Source organism: Pteronotus mesoamericanus, unplaced genomic scaffold, assembly GCF_021234165.1.
Source record: "Pteronotus mesoamericanus isolate MK-2021 breed Mesoamerican mustached bat unplaced genomic scaffold, CSHL_Meso_final scaffold_651, whole genome shotgun sequence".
In the NCBI taxonomy this organism is placed as follows: Eukaryota; Metazoa; Chordata; class Mammalia; order Chiroptera; family Mormoopidae; genus Pteronotus; species Pteronotus mesoamericanus.
This window is the reverse complement of record NW_026555325.1, coordinates 44,352,405-44,373,875: the sequence shown is the minus strand read 5'-3', so window position 1 is coordinate 44,373,875 and position 21,471 is coordinate 44,352,405. Positions and strand designations below refer to the sequence as shown.

The 21,471-nt window shown below is 39.5% G+C and overlaps 1 protein-coding gene across 1 annotated transcript in view; it reads right to left on the bottom strand.

Moving 5' to 3' along the window:
- FAM171B (family with sequence similarity 171 member B) overlaps window positions 1-13,839 on the bottom strand; it is a 64,736-nt gene extending 50,897 nt beyond the window's left edge. The window contains exon 1 of the mRNA XM_054562393.1: window positions 13,617-13,839. Coding sequence (XP_054418368.1) covers window positions 13,617-13,839 — 223 coding nt within the window. The remainder of the gene's footprint in view (window positions 1-13,616) is intronic.
- Window positions 13,840-21,471: the final 7,632 nt, after the last annotated feature.

The window sequence follows — 21,471 nt, the reverse complement described above, 5'->3', positions numbered from 1 at the left end:
AGCTTCACGGAGAAAGAAGAAGGGCTGCGCTGGTTTCTGGGGGAGACAGGGACAGACAGGGACAGACAGAGGTAGGACAGTTCCAGTCGGGAACATTTAAAATCTGCTTGGAATTAGGACTTAGTTTAGAAAATAAGCTATTGAGCAAGGTAAGGCTTTTTGGTTGACTAGAACTCCAACCAGAATTTGCTGAGGCTAACACCGAAATTTATCAACTCATGAAATACAACCGTCTGACTGGATCTCGGGAATGGCTGGGGCCAGAAACTCCATCTCTGTGCCCTGGCTCATCCTTACTGCTCGAAGGCTACTGGCTTTTTCCACGAGGGGGTTGCAGAACAAGACTAATGACAACCCTCATGTTTTATATCTTACCATGTCCACTATCAAAAATGGGTGGATGAGGGTCACATAAACAAAGGAAAGGGAAAAGAGGTACCAGATAAATAATTCTATACACGTCCACCTTAAAAGTTACACGTAAACAGATGACCAATGGTCAATGACCCAAGATTGGTAGGAAGGGGCAAAAGAACAAACTAAACAGAAAGCCTGGAAGAACTTCCCATTATGTAGAGCAATGTAGCTAAAATGCTACCTTTATACAAAATTCAGTCTTACCACAACCTGGCAGACATATTAATTTGCTCAAACATCAATAAAATGTTATTTGCACAGACATAACATGCCAATAAAAGTAAAATCTTAAGAATTTGCCACATAAATCTATAAAATGCATTTGCTCATTCAAGACTTGAAGTTCTATACCTTTTCCTCATTTTTATGTAGTTCATTAAAAAGTTGTAAATAATTGTTTTACCATCTCAAAAACATTACTTGCTCACTGAAAGTTACTCAGATTTTAGGAGAGGCTTGTGGAAGCTTGCAGGGATGAAAAGTCAAGATGCATACAACTGTGTTTCCATTGGTTCTGCAACACCGTTTGTGTGTAGGAAAGAGTGAGAGAGATAAAGCAAATATAACAAAATTTTAACACTATTGCATCTTGGTATAAGATATATGAATATTCCTTATAGTACTTCAATTTTTAGTATAAGTATTCATTATAAAAAGTTGGAGAGTGACAGACTTCAAATTTCAATGGCAATGTAAAGCTTAAGAAAAGAAAGGAAAATGCAATAAGGGTATGGTTTGAGGTAGAGGGAGGAAAAAATAGGGAGACCTGTCCAAACAGATGGAGTGGGGGACAGGATTAAGAAACTGTGAAAAGAAAACAGAAGGAATGAACATTAAAAAGACTGTGATGGATATTTTAAAAAGCCCAAGTGAGTGACAGGTGAGTGAGGGAAAGGGAGAAGGCAGAATCAGTGATGACTGCAGGTTCTCCAGGGCAGCTGATTAGAGAAAGGATAGAAATAGGTAAAGTCTAAAGTGGGAGCAGATCTGTTAAGACACTGTCTTTCATTAAATAGATTTAGGTACTGCCTCTCCCATGTAAATACGGTTCGCATTGTGCATGGTGGCGTATGTGGTTTAATATCCTCCTCAGTCTTTGAAAGCCTAAAAGACAACTCACCACACAAGTACCCTGAGAGGTGACACACACTGGGGCTAGAGCCCGAGGGAGAACAGCCAGTCAGCCCATATGGTCCCCCTGCGAAGCCACCTGTTCCAGTGTCTCAGTTCCTCTAGCCTGGAAGATGTACAGAATTTCAGACATTTAAAAAAGTACATAAACTCCATGGCAGGGTGCTTGAAAGGGAAAAAACAAATTTTGACTGTATCCATAAAAGTACATCAATGTAGATAGCTCAAATAAAGGTGACACCTTTCCTCATGTTCTGGTCATTTTCAGTTAAATGCCCTCTTGCTCTGAGTACATCTCTAGATTAACCTTAATAGAGAAAAACCTCATAACTACATAACATTTCTGTCTATTCATTTTCATAAACTTTCTGATTTAGCAGAAAACCAGGCAACTGCTATGTGCCATTACATTTTTTGGAAGTCTCAATGCAGATGGTGCAACCACAATCGTTAACAAAATATATTTTAAATCACTCACTTCCATGTGGTGAGGTGTGGAAGTGAAATCTGGGGTCGCTGAAGGGGAAGGAAGAGAAGACAAGTTGTTTCTGAGGAAATGGCCTGCAGATTGGCACAGATGGTGGGGGAGAGAGGTTACAAGAGACATCAAGACACAACTGGTCTGTGTCGTCTTCATGTTGAGGACTGGTAAGAAAACAGCACAGTTTGGTTGCCGTGGCGGTATCACATAGGTTTAATGGCACAGGAAAGTATTTCTGCTGCATGTAAGGACAAAAAGTAACAATTGCTAACTTATTTGCTCTAAATTGATAGAAACTGGGGCTTGTGTTTGAATAATGAATTCAATTGCTTCATTTAAGAAAGGAGGGTCTTCAAGAAATGTGAGCATGTGGAAACTACATATTTTTTTCATTTCTAACAATATGGAATGATGAACCATAAAAGTAAGAAATGTATGGAATTCTAGAGAATACTTAAGTTAAAGGGGAATAGAATATATTGTTATCACAGAAATAAATGGGAAAAAGTTGATCTAGATCAAAAATAGGAAAAATTCTATCCTGCTTTTCCATATTCCTCACTTTCAGTATGCTTTCTTCCAGGAAAAAGGCCAAATCACTTTCCTCCAAAGCCATGTTTCCACAGTATCCGATACACCCCTCTAATATAGCACTTACCCCACTCTGCTATCATCTTTGGTCTCTTTGTTTATGTCCACACTGAGTGTTTGTTCTCTGCAATCACTGATGATAAAGTGCCTGGCAAATAATACCCAACAAGTTTTGTTTAAAAAAAGACAAAAATTAATGAAATCAGCCACTGTAGGATTCTTGTATGTTATCTTCAGCTCCATATATAGACTAACATATGTTGTGTTGAATTTGAATAAATAACAGTTCCTCTTTCCTGCCTATAACAGGCATCGTTCTTGATCCAAAACCTGTATACTTTGGCCACTTTACTCCAAAAGTCTTACAGCCTTTTCCCTACATAATATCCTTTTCAAATATGCACTCTCTAGAGAAGCCAGATCAAGTTTGGAATGAAAGATATTCAATTGCACAAACATTTATCTATACAGAGCCGTACATTTATTTATTCAATAACTACTTATATAGGAATTCATCCCCAAGCAAATCAATTATTGTACCTGGCCTCATCCAGCTTCTTATCTAGAGAAGATAAACACGGAAATATGAAACAAGTGCCTATCTACAGATCAGTTACAGACCTTGAGCAAATAAAAGGTGCTTATGAGAGTATATAAAAGAAAAATGTAGCATAGATTGGAAAGTCAAAGACAACTTGCATAAAAGAGGTGGCGTTTATGCTAATATCTGAAGTTTGAATGCAGTTAACCATGTGATGGGGGGGGGGAGTGTGTGTGTGTGTGTGTGTGTGTGTGTGTGTGTGTGTGTGTTGGATCACGGCAGTATTACAAGCAAAGAAATCTGGGTAAAGGCTCTCAGGTATAAAGCCTGTCACATTCAAGGTAAGAGAAATGGTGCACAGGGATGAAGGGGAGTAGCTGGAACTGAGACTGGGGTGGCAAATCACGGAAAATATTACAGGTCCTCTTAAGACCTTCAATTTTGTTCTCCGTGTCATGGGAAGCCTGATCAGGTTTGTACCTGAAAATAAAATAATCGCTCTAGGGAGAGGTGGAAAATCCACATCGTTGCTCTGGGGGATTTGGATTTTAGAGTTAACACTGATAGCCTGAACTAAGCACACAAGTAATGTGAGCTAGAGCAGGGGCACTGAAGGTGGAGAAAAGTAACAGATGAGCAATACTCAGGAGGAAGGCTTGCTGTGGTCTGACGCCTGAACAGATGGAGAGGAAGCCAGAGGGAGCGGCAAGGACTGCACCCTCGACTTCCCTTTCTTGGCCAGTGGGGCACTTTTTTGGTTGGTAATAACAATAAAGAAGTTTGTTTGTTTGTTTTTTATACTGGAAGGGTGGTGAGAAATCAAGGCTCGAGTTTTAGACGTTTTAAACTGAGATACCTGTGATAAAGCCATCATAAAGATGTCAAAATAACTGGTCGATATATTCCGGAGCAAGCTCCGGGGAGTCTTAACACATAGACGGTATTTAAAGCAACCAGACTGAATGGGATTGCCTTGTGAGAGGGGAGTGAGAGGAGTCAGAGAATATTAAAGAAAAGGGAAAAATAAACCGCCTTTTTTTTTTACTTTTAAGTTTTAGGATATAGAGATATTTTAATAACCTATATATTATAGTAATAACCTATAAATTATACTATCAAACATTTCATGGTTGTAATATTAAGTTTTAAATATTATTATAAAGCACATTACTCAAAACTTATAGGCTTGATACTGTATTATTGATAAGGAATACTAACAGGAAAAAAAGGGCCGTAAATTTAGTCACCGTATTTTCATCTGCCTTTGTCGTACCTGTCTCTGAGTTGCTGGATCCGTGACGGGTCCGGCATACAGTCACTGCATAGACTTCCCGTCTGTGAGCCAGTCCTTACAAACAGGACAATGGGCACAGTAAGACTTGGATTTGTCAAGGATGCCTAAATGTTTCCTACCTCCAGTTTTGTGCCCCATGCTGTTCTCCGAGGCTAAGGCTTTCCAAGTCTCAACACATGCTATTATTTATCTTTGGAACATCAGAGTGTGTTGAAATACAAATATCTCCATTGGGACTTTCCAATGAAAGAAAGAATTCTGCAGGATAAAGCTAGTTCCCCAAACAAAGAAATTCTTCACTCTGTTATTTGCTCTTCCAATGTAATCAGTCATTAATGAAACCAGGAGAGGTAGAGATCAAAAGGGTGAGGGAAATACGGGTTTCACCGAGTTCAGAGGTGATATTATTAATTCTGAAAGCCTGGAACAGCACTGGTGATGAAAATAACAAGTTCAAAGGCAGATTTAAGATGCTGCAGTCTGAAATTACTATTTTGACCCCAAAACAAGATTAAGACTTGTTTCAGCAGGTGTGGGATGGTTTAGGTTTTTATACATGCCTTCTTTGGAAATTAATAATAACCAGGGTAGGCCCTTATCTGCTAAGATCGCCTGAGGTTTATGATCAGACCTGGGGGGATTAGATGACTCACAGAGTCATGAGAGCCCTTATTAATGTTATTAACTTAATCTCAGTGACTCTATCCTTCAGTGGAATAGCAAGGAGCCAAGATGTGGTTTCTGGGTTGACTGCCAAAATTTCTGAACAGAAGGTTTTTTCAGGTATAAGGTATCCCCCCCAGTGTGTTATATAATGAAAGCTGGATATAAACCAATTCAAAGTCACACGATTTATCAAAAGACACTGGTTGTGCACTGGTGGCCATTCTACAAACAGAATGAAAAAAGCCAAAGGATGAAAGAATTGGCCAAGGTGCATACTAAGCAATCAGTTCTTTTAAGGGCTGCCTTTTGGCAAGACTGGTTATATTACTGCCATGCTTACTAATTTTACCCATCACACATGCACAAAACAGAAAAACTTCACATGTTAAAACACAAAAACATTATTCGAGTTTGAATACCTTTGGTCTTTTCTTATTGAGTCCACTTACAAAAGCCTAATTAACCAAGCAGATTTTATTAACTGTTACGGGATTCTTCTGAGACTCTTACACATGCTCTGAACACAAAATAATTGCAAGCTGCATAACTAATTTCAGGTGTTCATGAACTCCCCTACACCCTTCCACTGGCTTCCTAGAATCTCTGCTGTATAAGGTATAAGGGATGAGGAGTCCCTTACACATACAGGAGGAGAAAAAGACCTACCATTTGTGAGTACTTTCCTCCCTCGCCATGAACTTACTTAACCCACTCTGACACTTGTCCGTGAACTATCATAATTCTCTCTTCTTTTCTCAAGAACCTCCAAACCCTTCACCTCCTAAATCTACACAACCTGCAGTTATTACTAAGTTCATTGATTCTCAAGGATTTTTCCCTATTAGAAATACTATGATACAGAAGCAGTTTAAAAATATACTTTCTTTTCACTCTTCTGATTGACAGACAAACTTGAATCAGTATGGAAAGCTTCAGTTATTAAAAAAAGCTCGCTCTTCATCATTAAATTTGCTATGAAGAAAATCATCAAAGTATCCTTACTTAATAGTTTTATCAAACTCTGTAAGTGCAAGGTGGTACCACATTTCTTTTATGATGTGGGTATGTCATACACTCTTCAAACAGCACCAGAGCAAAGCACTTAGGAAAAGGTCACCTCTACTTCATTCTAGTTCCAAGAGTCTGTGATTCCAAAAAGGCTTATTATATTCTGTGGTGTGAAAACTTGTTTTTTAATCATTACATATTTTAATAGATATTAGTCATTGCGTCATTATAAATAGAATTAAAAGATCAGATTAGTTGTTTAATACATTACTATAAAATATCTTTATTACATATGATTATGAATGAGTTAAACTTGGATTAATATAAAGAAACTCTGAAATCTTATAGAAGTATTAAATAATAGCTTTTCTGCTAAAGGTCCAGCTCATGGCACAACTATATTATAAACTAGACTTTGGGAAGTATTTATTTTATGAAGGTAAGTTATTTGCCTTTAAATGCAAATATCTGGAATAACACCAATTATTTAAATATAAATAATCTTTCTAACTTCAGGTACAGTAATTGAATTATCATAATCCATGTTTCATGACACTTTTATTGATCCACGCATGGTTCATTTTACTTAGGAAAATAGTTAAACAAACCCTACCATACCGATTATTCTTGGTGACACTTTTCCCCTTATTCAAAAGGTGCAGCCTCCCTCTGATTTTTACAGTAAATGGACTGTCACCTTAATTTCTATTCTTTCCAAAAACATGGGGGAACAGGCAAGAGTGGAATCGGTATTAAAATACAGTCACAAAATCCAGAACTTTTGAAGCTGCTATTTAACTCCTGTTTATAGTTAACCCAGTAAGAATAAAAGAAATCATCTATCTACCCATCCTGCTTCTGTTTGTCACATTCCTTATAAAAAAGAAAGCAAAGGAATAAGAAAGTAGGAAAATAAAACCATGGACACTGGTTTTATTTTATTTTAGGAAGGCCAAAGAACATGGAATTCTGTAACATCCCTGGAGCACTTAGACCAGGGATAAGCCAGGGGCTCACAGCGTAAGCCCAGGATTGAGGCTGGACGTTTCTCCCAGCTTCCCCCAGTCACCTAGAGCCCAGCTAGCATTTATGTCCACAAATACAAACTGCTATTGGCTTAGTTATCCAAAGGTTCTAAATTTCAGCAAAACTAACAAGTGCATTAAAACCACATAGTTTATAAATAATATTTCTATACTGAACCAAGGCAAAAATAAAGTACAAGAGCTGAAAATACTGACAAGTGTTTCATTTTTAATTATTCCCTAAATTGTTACAACATAGAAACATACTAGAGGAAAAACACATTAAATAGAAACTTAAATCTCACATATAAATGAAATTAATTTTAAGTCTTAATTTCTGCATAAGACAGAGAACCTTTTGGAAAGCTTAACGGGCATTATCAATGCAAGGTTCCAGAGACTTGTAATATATCACTGAGGCTTCCAGTCTCGGTTCACTAGGTCACTGAGGCGGGTTTGACATGTTAGTAGCAATTACCATTTCCTCGACACCCTCAACACTCCGTGAAATGGCACTCGGAATTACTCACTCATTTCAGGCCCAGTGTACTGGCCCCTATACTCACAGACATCATCACCATATATTTAAGAATACTGCCTAGTCCTGACAGCAGACAACCATGAAAGAAAAAGAACTTAGGTACAGAATCTGATATGTTTTGTACAGAAAGATTGTGCTCACACAAAAGGCCAATTAAAGAGACATCCCCAAACAGAATTGGCAGAGCAAACAGAATTAAGCTTATGTTGTATTTCATGACAACATGTTATCTTTCATAGTTTTAGAATTTTCCAGGTAACTACTCCAAAGCACACTTTTTACCAATAATAGAAGGAAAATATTATATCCATTTCCTAGCTAAAGTAATTTGGACAAGAGGAAGTTTTAAAACACATTACACTAAGCCAAGTGTATGAATGGCAACAATACTACCGCTAACCTAGTCAGATAGAACGCTGAAAGAAAATCAAGTTCAATATTTATATACTTTGGAGGAAGAGTTTTATTTCAGAGAAATCTTTGGTAGTTTCTGTTCAGTCACATTTAGAACATGGAAAAACTACCACTGAAACAAACAGGACTGAAATTCAACACAATGGCATGTGTTTTTCAACCTGTAATCAACATCAAGAAATAGCTCCCTTTGGTTATTAAAATCCTGGAAAGAAATCATAATTACCCCATCTGGGAATATGGCCTTTAAAACATGAATACTTTAGATAGAACAACTGATTTCTAATCCTGCTTTTCCTGTTGATTTTCAAATTCCTTGACCCCACAAAAAGAAAAAAAAAATAAAAGCAAATAAATGCTTTCATGGATGAGGCATTTCAATCAGGCTTGTTTAAATCAAGTTATGTGGTTTCAATAAAAAGTATGCAGTAATAATCTATATCAAATTTCATTATTTTAAATTCCATTTCATTAAGTGATGTAGGTTCCACCTATATAGAATATGAAAAATAATTTTTCAGCTCTAAAGGTTTACCACTGGGGCCAGCAATCCTACTTCAAAAAGCAACTCCAATTGCATTCAGGAAGACATGGCCACAAGAAGATCTATTCAGGAATAGAGCAGCCCCATTTACAGTACCTAAAACTGGAAGCAACCCAACTAGCCATCAACAGGAGTGATAAACCAAACAGTAGTAATTCACACAGTGAAATACTACTCAGCAGTAGAAAGGACTAAATTACTGCACATGTACCAACCTATGGAAATCAGACTGAGCTAAAGAAGCTAAACACAAAAGAGTACATGCTATATGATTGCATTTTATGAATTAGAAAATTCAAAATTAATCTATTATGAAAATAATCAAATAGTTGTCTCTGGGTAAGGGGCAGGAATTGCCTGGGAAGGGGACATGAGGGAACTCTCTAGGGTGATATAAAAGTTCTGTATCTTGATTGTGGTTATGGTTACATGTTTATATCCATTTGTCAAAATAGTACAGTTGAGGTGTGCACATTTCAATGTATTGTTTACCTCAAAGAAAAAAAAAATAGAAGCCTGCAGAGTGGAAATGGGTGGAGGTGTGGATTAAAAAAAAAAAATTACAGCAGAATTTAATCTTTGTTAAAGCTAGGTGATGGGTATGGCTTTTTAAGTACTATTTTATTTACTGTCTATATAGCTAACATTTTCCAAAATAAAAATTTTTTAAATATATATGCTAAATGCACAAGCAAAAATTTTTACACCACAAAAAAATATACCTCTCTAAAACCTCCGCTCTATGCAGAGGGCATTTATTGGAATCCATGGAAGCCTCCTGTGTCCGTGCTTCACACGGAGAATTTGAAATGAAGCTCATTATTTCTGCCGCTCCCCTTGCTCCCCATCCCCAACATGCCTCCCATCTAATGGGCCAGCGGAGTGCATATGATATGCTCCTCTCAGCGACCACCAGCTCCCAAATTAATTCTTCCCTGGCCCCTCAAATATTTATTTCTAACAAATACTGTTACAGATGGAGGACTCAGAGTTGCTGCAATACTCTTGAGAAAACAACTGATTTCATAGATCTCCACTTCAGTCTTCATTCTCACGACTCTCTAAAAATAGTGTTTTAAAAGTTAATGAGAAAATATGAGTTTACTGTTTTTAAATCCAGATTTTTAAAATCTCATATTCAAAAATAAAATGAAATCTCATGTTCAATTTTTTTTAACTTCATGTTCTTATTTCTCAGCAGTAGAGAGAGACATGAATTTTCAGAATAATAAAATCCAGAGACTACTAACCATGGTCAATGGTTAGTTTCTCTACTATAGACTGATAGTAGACTCAGCACAGAACAGTAACTGCATGCACCTTATTAGTTTTCTAGATTTTGCCTGAGAAAAGTCCTTTAGTTTTTCACATAACATGTCCAAAAAATCAGAAGCACCATACAGAGGCAAAGAATAAACTCCAGCTCAATCACTGCTATTTTAAGATATGTTAATACCCTCCTAGGCCATAAGAGGATTAGAAGTACACTTGGGTAAAGAAATCTTCTTGACGGAACCTAGCAATAGGACTCAGGTAATGGTATCAATCAGTTCTCTATGGTCAGCATAAGATAAACACTCAAGTTAGCTAATATTAAAAATCCAAAATTTATGTATTTTATAACCCCTTCTTACACATTTCCACCTAACATTTTTTTACTTTGTATATATCCCCTGCTAAATTCCAATGAAGAATTTCACAAGATGTTACATCAAAGATTCAGAGAAAGTGATCCTGATGCCAGCATTTTTGTTCATTTGTTCATTCATTCATTCATTCATTCATTCAACAGGCCTCTGCTTGCCTAAGCATACCAGGTACTCCTTCTAGGTATTAGAAACACATAATAACAATATAAGAGTGAACAAAGCAACATTCATGCTTACATTCTAGTAAGGGGAGACTGGCTTCCCAGAAAGGCTGAAGAGGGCACTAAGTGCAATGGAGGAGAGTCATTATGAAAGGGCACACAGATGACTAATTTCACATAGCTGGTCAGGAAAGGCTTCCTTGTTATAGCGACACTTGAGCAAACCTGAAAGCTGTGAAGTACCAGAATTCAAGGCAGAGAAAATGGCAGATGCAAAGGCCCCATATCAGAGACCACTGGCAAACCAAGGAAGCAAGCCAGTGTGGCCACCGTATGGGGAAGAGGTGGGGGGGCAGGTCAGCGCTGTGAGAGGAGGGAGGGGGAGGGGCAGGCGGGATCTGAGCGTTAGTGTGAGAAAGATGGGAAGCCACTGTACGACTGTGAGCAGAAATGATCTTATTTAATGTTTTAAAAAGATCATTCTGTGCGAGGAGAACGGACAGTGGATGAACAAAGGCTAAAGCAGGAAGACCAGTTCAACCTAGAGATCACAATGCACTCAGAGGAATATTTTAACTTCATTTGTTTGTACGTCTTGTTTCATTACACCGCTTGATACTCCAAAAACTAAAACAGTAATCAACTGATTGTTCTCTTGTTTGCCACTGACTTGGAGCTAGAGTTTTTGAGGGAAAGCAAGAGCCGTCATATGTTACTTTTCAGGCTCTACACTGATCTATTGGATTTTGGTTCCTTTATTCCATGTAATCTAATAGGTAAATAAGACAAAAACTGCTAGTTTCCCAAACATTCACTGTTTTCAAAAATATTCCCTCACAAATATTTTAATGTGCACACTATTTATAGAAGATTTCATATTACTGCAGCTAACCAAAACCCTCATCACATGTATCTATATTGTAGTAGTCAAAACCATTTAACATTCCTGAAAGATAAATCAAAATAAAGATATAATGCAAACCATAAAATCCATCAACATTCTCTGACTTTTCTAGCAGTTAATTAATGAAATTCATCATAATGAGACAGCTTTTCAATCACTCTCCCACCTCTGATTTCCTTAAGTTCAGCAAATACTAAAGCAGCCTTGCCCCAGCCATGCTGTTAGCACATTCAGTTCTAAAAACCTAGGTAGATAGGTACAGCCACTGTGGAAAGCAGTATGGAATCTCCTCAAAAAATTAAAAATGAAACTATCATATGAGCCAGACATTCCACTTTTGTGAATATATCCAAAGAAAACTGAAACACTGATTTGAAAGAATATATGCATCCCTATGTTCATTACAGAGTTACCTACAATAGCCAAGATTTGGAAGCAGCCCAAGTGCCCATCAGTAGATGAGTAGATTAAAAAAGCTGCGGTACATACACACAATGGAATACTTCTCAGCCGTAAAAAGGAAGGAAATCTTACCCTTTACGACAGCATGGATGGTCCTGGAGAGTATTATGCTAAGTGAAATAAGCCAGCCAGAAAAAGACAAGTACCATATTATTTCATTTATCTGTGCCATCTAATGAACAAAATAAACTAACACACAAAATAGAAGTACACCCATAAGTACAGCAAACAGACTGGGAACCATCAGAGGAAGGAAGTTTGGGGGGGCTGGGTAAAAAAGAAGGAATTATGCTTAAAAAAAAAAAAACACCCTCATAGACACAAACCACAATTTGGTGATTACCTGAGGGAAAGGGGGTACAGGGAGGTAGAAGAGGGTAAAGTGAGGATAAATGGTGATGGAAGGGGACTTGACTTCAGGTGGTGAACTCACAAGATACTGATGATGTATTATAGAACTGCACACCTGAAAATATACAATTTTATTAACCTATGTCATCCCAATAAATTCAGTTAAAAAAATAAATGTTTAAAAAACCACCTAGGTAGGAAAACCACCATACACTACAGACTTTCGGGACTTTTAACGACACTTGAACATTAATTGCTTTAAGAGAGTGTTAGAAACACATGCTTTCCTGCACACTTTGGTGATTTCATTCTTCGCTCAGAGCATGCTGATAAATTAAATCATCCGGGCTGTGTCATGAATCACAGCTGGCATGCTTGAATATTGCTCTTTGATGATGAACAAGCAGTACAAAGTAAGATGCTGATTCCACTCTTTAAAATCTCATTTTCAGCATCTTGTATGTTACTAGTCAGAATTGTAAAATAAAAACAAATGTTATCATTCACTCTGGTTTTGCAAAAACCTCAGTCCCCTTACCAACAAAATGATGGTTTTTTTGCTTCCCAAATAGCAGGCAACATCTATAGTAGGGAATGGAACTGGGGTGGGGGTGGGGAGAGGCTATTAAAAGGGATAATGCAGCTATTTGCTTAGCGTGGGGATTTAATGGGGTAGGATGAAGCAGGAACTGAGGGACCTTTACAAGCACGTATACTGTAGCCTATGTCCTCGCCCTCACTGAACAGTGTCAAGAATCTGCCTCATTAAGTTCCACTAACAGGTAAGGAGATTCCCCTCTCTGGGGGCAGGCTTTGCTGTACTAACATCACTACTTCATCTTATCTGTCCCCCTCTCCCATTACAAACTGCTATTTCATTTTGGTTTTTTACAAATACTGAAGGCATTCTTGCAAACTGCCTTAAGCCCTTTCCGGGATAAGAAGAGATCGAAATAAATAAAACAAATCAAGATTTCTTTCTCCACGTCTAAATTTAAATATAGCAGGCAGGCGGGGCGAGATGGTGAAAAGGGGTGTGTGGGTGTCTATTACAAAAATTTCCCGGTCTCTAGGAGAGAAAAGGATAAAGAACAGATTACTAAAGGGGTCTGCGAGCCGTGTGTGTGTTCGTACAGTCCAGGCAGAGGAAAGAATTCAGAAAGAAGGGAAGGAGAAAAAGATCAATGGAGGCACTCACCCCCACCCCACCCGCCCCTTCCCCACCCCACTGCAGAGCTCTTTGCTTCCCAGAAGCTCTAAAGCCACTGGGCAGATTCCCGAACCCAAAGCAGAGCCCTAGTCCTGGGCAGGGAGATTGGGATGGGTAGGGAAAGGCCATGGGAAGCTATCCTGTAAGGAAGGGGCGAGACAGCCAGCGACGCCAGATGAGCTCGCCCGCCGAGAGGGTAAGGCAGGGCCGGCCTGCCAGGACCCACCTGGAGCAGTGACGGCGGAGGATGCCCCCGGCACCTCTGGCCTCTCCTCCTCAGCCTCCTCCCGCTGCCGTTGCTGCTGCTGCTGCTGCTGCTGCTGGATGAGGCTGAGATCCGAACGGCTGAGCTCGGCTCTGGCAGCGGCGGAAAGGAGCCGCGCCTTCAGCAGCACAGCTGCCAGGCCAAGGAGCAGGGTGCACGGGACGCGCCGGCAGAGCCTCGCCATGGCCGAGAGCCAGCGGGCCGCCGCGGCATATTGCGGGGCTCCGGGCGGCGACGGGCGCCAGGGCTGCAGGCTGCGGCAGCGCCCGCCCGCTCGCTCCCCCTCGCGTCGTCTGCCTCGCACACCCGCACCCGCAGGAGGAGGAGGCTGGGAGGCGGCGGGGAAGCAAGAGCAGGAGGAGGGGGAGTTATCCTCGCGCACGTGATGCATGGGGCGGAGCAGGCGAGTCCAGAACCCTGGGCCCCGTTCCGCTGTCACCTGCGGCCTCGCTGCTCAAGCCAGGGGATGCGCTCCGTGTGATGCTGGGGCGCTGTGTAGGGAGGCGAAGTGGGGCGGGGGGTGGCCTCCGAGGATAAAAGAGATAGGAGAACTTTTCTGAGAGCTGGTAAAACATCATATCCACCAGCCGTTACTGAGGCCCCCGGAAATTTTGCAGAAAACGGAATAAAATTATCCCCACTTCATCCCAAAGTAGAGGAGAATGTAGTACATTGACTACCCTCCTACACCTTTTAACGCAACCGTAGGCTTTACTGCCTCACAGCCACCACTGATTAGCTAGGAGTTAAACTACAGCTTTCCAGATTTTTACTTAACTTCCTATTTCAGCTCAAGTGGGATTTTTGGTATATAAAATATTCTTAATTACATTTTGTCTAATAGTAGCCGATACTTTTCATTTGTTCAAAAAAAATATTTTGCTAAATGAGTACTGGGTGTTTACTATGCTCCAGCATTTAGTCAGGTGTTTGGGATGAGCGAGATACAATCCCTGCATTCTAGGAGCTACCTGTTAGGGCAGAGGAACATAAAAGGAAATTGTAATCCAGAGTGGCGGTTGCCACTGGAGAAACACGGCAATGTGCAGAGACTGCAAAGAATTGGAAGAAATTAACTATGTGGTATATGGAAGGGACTATGAAATACTGTGGGCGTGGGGTTTAAAGAGTAAGAGTTCCACACAGAGATAGTACCAGGTCTACTATAAAGAGTTGTGTGTGTGTGTGTGTGTGTGTGTGTGTGTGTGTGCGCGCGCGCGCGCGCGCGCCGCATCTGTGGTCAGCATGCATGCAAAACCCAGAGGGACTTGGAAAACAGTGAGCAATGATTGTGACAGAGTGGCTGTTTTCGATTGAAAAAGGAGGGTAGAGATCAGGTCATTAAAAAACAAACAAACAAACAGCAAATACTTCTATAGCAATTACTGCACGCCAGGCACCGTTCAAGCACTTTATATATGTTAACTATTGTAATAATCTTCGGTGCTATAAGGAAACTGAAATTTACACTGCAAGTGATTATGAAGTAGTGAAAGGAATTAATCAGGGAAGGGAATTGCTTGCTACCAGCATGCATTTTAGAAGGATCACTTTCCTCTCAGTATGAAGGATGGATTACCGAGGAATACATTGGGAAAGGCCAGTGTAGAGGAGTTTGTAAAAGCCCACAGGGAGATGCCAAAGGTTTGTGAGACTGGGAAGGAAAGGAAAGAAGTGGGAGATTCAGTATTTAGGGCTAGAATCTACAGAGATGGGTGATTGTTTGGGCTGGAAAGGGAGAAGAGAGATGAATATGTCTGGTATGACACCCGAATTGACAGATTAAGATCCTGGGTGGCTGCTTATGATATTATCAATATTAAGTGATAATACAGACTGCAGAATAAGTGATAAGCCACGCCTTGTTCATTTGTAACCTCTCTGCACTTAGAGTGCCCATGTGATGTATTGTATAATGTCAGTGTGATCTGTGACATCACAACATCATTTACCGTCATAGTTGATTCAGCTGATTTGACTACATGGACAGTCCCTTTCCACCCTCACCATTCCTATGTGTTCCTCCCAATGTTTCCACCTTGCTGGAAAAGAACAAACTTCTCAGTAGTCGGAAATTATTCTTTGGTCAAGGATGTGGAAATAGTGCCTATATAATCATAAAGTGATAATAATAATAGGCTTTTTAGGTACATTAGCTCATTGTATCCTCAGAGTAATCCTACAAATTAGCTCTCTTTATCTTAATTAACAAATGGAAACACTGAAGATCAGAGAAGCTACTGATTTGCCCAAGGATACATTAATTATGTGTAATTTTACCCTTCCACCCCACTTGAAACTTTTACCATTAGCTTGCATAGCCTCTCCAAAGTGATTTTTAGACCCAATACACTATGTGGGTACAGAGTTATTTGGAAGATTAGTGCCAAAGTGAGGCCTAAAACTGAGCACCAGTGTCCGTCACAGCTCTGCCTCACCTGTGTGAGCAGGCACACTAGAGGGGAGGCTAGGCTGAATGCAGAGAGCCTTCGTTAGTCTCATCAAGCTGTTTTTGTTTCCTTTTCTTCCAATTTACCCCTACTCCTCGAGAGAAGAAAGGGGAAAAATGGAAATAGCTCCAGAAACCTGACTGGCACATCAAGGAGAAAGACATGCTGCCAGGATTCCTGTCATCCTGCCGTGTGGTGGCCACGTCGTTGTTCATCTATCAGCCCCTGACCTGCTGGAGGCAAGCCACTGATTCTGGGGCCCCCAGAAGAGGATGGACAGCAAATCCTTCAATATTATGGACTGCTGAGAGAGGAACTTGTCAGTCAAGATGGATTTTAGGTGGTTTTTAAATGTTCCATTGTTCATAGAGCTTACGCTTACTTTCTGCGCAATAGACAGAAGGTGCATTATCTGATGCAATCAAACCTAGTAATTGATGAATCAGAAAAGTTGGTAAGAGACATAAAAATCAATGTATCTTAAATATATTTTAAACTGTTTATTTTACCTTAAATAAGTAAATGTATATCCATTTACCAATCTTTTGATGTAGGGCCAAGAATTTTTTTATACTACGTAACCACATCCTAGGGTTTGAAGTAATAAACCACAATTATAATGCACTTCTATGATCTGCAGTTTTAGTTTAAATGGAAGAAGTTATTAAAGCCCTTGACAGGCAATTTGAGTGCCAAATCCTTCCATGTTCAATTTTTCCCATATTTTTACAATTTTCTATCCCACTTAATATTAAACTTAGCTTTTATGGAAAAATACACTTTATTCAAATTTACATTTCATCCTTATAACACAAAGAACTGGCAAAAACAAATTTGTGGAAAGCATAGCAGTCAGCACACTCATAAACCAACTGGTGGTGGCAAAACCAAGCAGACTTTGAGGAAGGTTTGTCCTCCTGCATGTGACATCAGTTGCTTCAGTGTCATTTATGGAGGATTGGGAGATGCCAGTTGATCCAGAAAGGTGTTTTCAAGTTCATAATCCATGATACTGTTCATGTTTAAATTACAATGTAATAGTTAAGAACTTGATTTTATAAAAATACTGCGAGCCATCAGAAAGTATAATACCATACATACTATATATAATAAGCCTTCCCTGCTTAAGAACTACCAATACCTCCCCATTGCTCTTAGCATAAAGCCCAAAATCTCTACTAAGAGACTTACAAAGCCCTTGACAATCTATTATCTGACTGCCCAGGCTCATCTTTTAGTATTTCTTACAGAGAAAGGGAGAGAGAATATTTATTTCTTTGAACTAGACTTATGTGTGTTGCATCTAGACATCCCTTTACATACTCATTCCTCTGCCTGGAACTCTACCTCATCACCTCTTTAGCTGACTCCCATAAGGCCTGAAGAGTTAGCTTAGATATATTACTCCCCCCAGTATACATTTCCTGACACCCTTAGCTTTGATTATATGCTTCCTCTATGACCGTGCATGACATCTCATAGTTCCCCTTAGTACTCTGTTTAAAATTGGTATTTACTTGCCTATGTCCTCACTAGCATAGGTTCCACAAGGGCCAGAGCCATCGTGCTCACAGCTGTGTCTCCAGCTCCTCCTACAACATCTAGCACTGTTTAATTACCAAGTTGATGAAATCAGTGAGTTGATTTTAAGAGGCAGAACTGTTGGTTTTGGAGCAGGGCCCTGGGATCAGGGCTCTGGTGTCCACCACTCACAGCTGAATGATTTACCTAAGACTCTAGACCTCAGTTTTTTCAGCTGGATAGTGGGAGAGATCACAGCACCCAAAGCAGGTAAATAAAATGAAAAAAGGTAAAATACTTAAGTTTCTTGCTATGGAAACTGGTAAATGCCAGCTGCTACTGTCAGCTGCTACTTCCTTTGTTAATGTTATGTATGTTTATCCTCTTTTACTTACATGTTTTATAATGTATATAAAATTTCATGTCATATGAAGCCCATTCTCATTTTTCTTTGGTAACTATGTTCTATTAAGTCACTGTACACACTAATTAGCAAATACTGAGGCATTGCTCCTAGGAGGAATAGAGTCAGGTTCCTCTGGTCACATTTTCATCAACCCATCACTACATAACCTTGCTGTGTATGTGTTTCTGTTTAAAGACACCTTACTTATACATTTTTGGTTCATGCACATTGAGCTCACAGCCAACAACACTGCAACTCATGCCTGAAAGCAGCTTATCTAGTACGCGTTTGCTCCGTAAGGCACGTGACGGCCTTCCTGAGCTTAGGAACATCAGACACCACTTCAGCACTATAAAATTAGGGGTCATTTTAAACAACAAAATCACCAACTGGATATACAAAACTGGGAAAAAAAACCGTCATTAAATAGACCATCAAAAGGACACGTATCTCCAGTGACAGCTGAAAGAGCTTCACCTTGTTTGAACTCAGCTGGAGATGTGCATGTTGGCAATGCAAATTTTTCACTGCTCTGCACTTTTCCAGGAATAACTGTGAAAGTACTGATTTGAGGGTTACAAATATATTTTAGCAAATAGGCAAATTCAGAAATATGGAATCATGAATAACGATGATCAGCTTCATATATGTGTATACGTGTGTGTGTTATACATGGTAAGAAAAATGGGATAAAATCTTTTGGTATAGGTAAGAGACTGGACAAATTATTATAGGGAAGCCAAATAATTCTGCAAAAAAAATTTAATGCCATCAAGAATTAAGAAAGAATCCACCCCTGCAGTTTCAGGCTCCAGGCCTGTGCCAATGCTAGGCTGGCTCCACACCCCTCCCCCAAAAGGCCCCAGGCTCCAGGTCAACCCTCATGGTCCCAAACTTCAGGGCTGCCCATACACAAGAACTGCCCCTGTGGCTTTAGGCTCCAGGCCCAACCCAACGCCAGACCAGCACCCACAGATCCAGATTCCAGGGAACCCGGGGCCAAGGGCTGCCTCTGTGGACTCAGGGTCCAGACCATCCCTCACCACCAACATCTGCAAATCAATCAGTGTGAAATACCACATTAACAAAACAAAGGATAAAAATCGTATGATCATCTCAAGCATTGAAAACACATTTGACAAAATTCAACACCCTTTAATGATTTAAAAAAAAACCCCTCAATAAATTAGGTATGAAAGGAATGTACCTCAACAGAATGAAGGCCAAATATGAGAAATACACAGCTAACATCATACTCAACTGTGAAAGCTGAAAGCATTTCTTCTAACATCAGAAACAAGACAAAGATGCCCACTCCTGCCACTTCGATTAAATATAGTACTAGAGTCCTAGCCAATGCAATTAGGAAAGAGAGGAGGAGGAAGAAGAGGATGGAAAGGGGCAGGGAAAGGGGGGGGGGCAGGGGAAGAAGAAGGGGAAGGGCGTCAAAATCAGAGAGAAAGAAGTATTATAAAACTGTATTGTAGATGACATGACCTTACAGATAGAAAATCTTAACTGATTCTACCAAAACTGCCAGAACTAATCAACAAATCGAGAAGAATTGCAGGATACAAAATGAACATACAAAATTAGTTGTTTTTACACACTAACAATGAACTATGTGAAAAAGAAATTAAGAAAATCCTGTTTACAATAACATTAAAAGGAAAACCTTAGGGGAATGATCTGTACACTGAAAACTATAAAACACTGATGAAAGTAATTAAAGAAGACACAAATAAATGGAAAAACATCTCTTGTTCATGGATTGGAAGAATGAATATTGTTAAAATGCCCATATTCCCCAAAGCTATCTATAGATTCAATGAAATTCCTATAAAAATTCCAATGGCATTTTTCACAGAAATAGAAAAAAAGCAATCCTAAAGTTCATACAATCCACAAATCAATGTGAGTAGGCAAAGAAATCTTAAAAAGAACAAAGCTGGAAATAGTATACCACTGGATTTCAAAATATAATACAAAGCTTTAGTAGTCAAAACAGTATAGTAATGATACAAAAATAAGCATATAGACTAATGGAACAGAATAGGGAACCCAGAAATTCATCCACACATTTATGGTCAACTGATCTTTGGTAGCCACTGGAGATCCACAAGTCTCATGCGAATATTACATCAGCAGAAACACTGCTAGTTTGGTATATAACAGAGTACAAAAAGAAAAATCATATTGGACCCACAAAATTTTACTATGACTCAGCTGCAAACATGTGCTCTGTCATGGGTGAAAAAAGGATGACTCGGTGTGGAGCCATGAGCCACAGAAAATTATTCACAGAACTATTTGAAACCAAATGGAGTGTGCCCAGCTGGATTTTAATATGGTTTGGGATCAGTGACTATTTTTCCCTCTTTACATCAGAACGTCTGTAATTGTTACCATCTGCCGGTCCAGCCATGTTATATTGGGAGCAGATAACTTGTCTCTGTAGTTTCACAGCTCCACATGTAGAGAGGAACTGTGCCCCAGGAGAGATCATAACCCAAGCTTTACCCAAACCTAATTTGGATGATGAGATTTAGGACAGTCAAGTTGAGGGGACAAACCTTCTGACTTGTGGTTTTCAGCAGTTTGACCATGATGTGCACAGGTAATATATTTTTGTGGTTGTCCTGTTTGGAGTTCACTGAGCTTCCAAATTGTAGGTTGCTATCTTGGATCAATTTGGAAGCTTTTTGGCTTCCAATATTTTGTCTGACCCATTTTCTCTCTCCTAAGACTCCTTCCCTACCTAGTTAGATTATCCCATGGGTCATTAAGACTATTTTTTTAAACTTATTTAAACCTCATTTTTATTATGAAATGTATGATACCAGAGACTGTGTAAAACATATAGATTTAAAGAGTAACTAAAAAAAAAACTACATGCCCAGTAGCTTGAGAATTTATTGTACTTTTTCCCATTACCTTTTATCCTCCTTATACACTCTTCTACCTCCACCCCCCTACCCGCAGTCACCACCCTGCTGTCTGTGTCCATGAGTCCTTTTAATTTTTGCTCAATCGCTCCGCCCCCAACCCAGAGCTGTCAGCTTGCTCTCTATTTTACCCTTTACAACAGCATGGATGGGCCCAGAGAGCATTATGCTAAGTGAAATAAGCCAGTCAGAGAAAGACAAACACCGTACAATTTCACTCTTATGTGGAATCTAATGAACAAACTGAGCTAACAAACAAAATAGAGACAGACTCAGAGACTGATTATTTTTTAATTCCTTCCCCGCCCCGTCCCTCGTCCCTCCCTCTCCTCTGTGCTTCAGTTTGGGTGAATCCTATTGATCTATCGAACACAATTCTTTTTGTGTTACCTTTTTTTCAAATAACACTCCTAAGAATTCAGACATTTAAGGAGATGTGCCATCTCACTAAGGTCAACTTTTTGGTGCATTATGGTTTGCTCATGTGAATTATA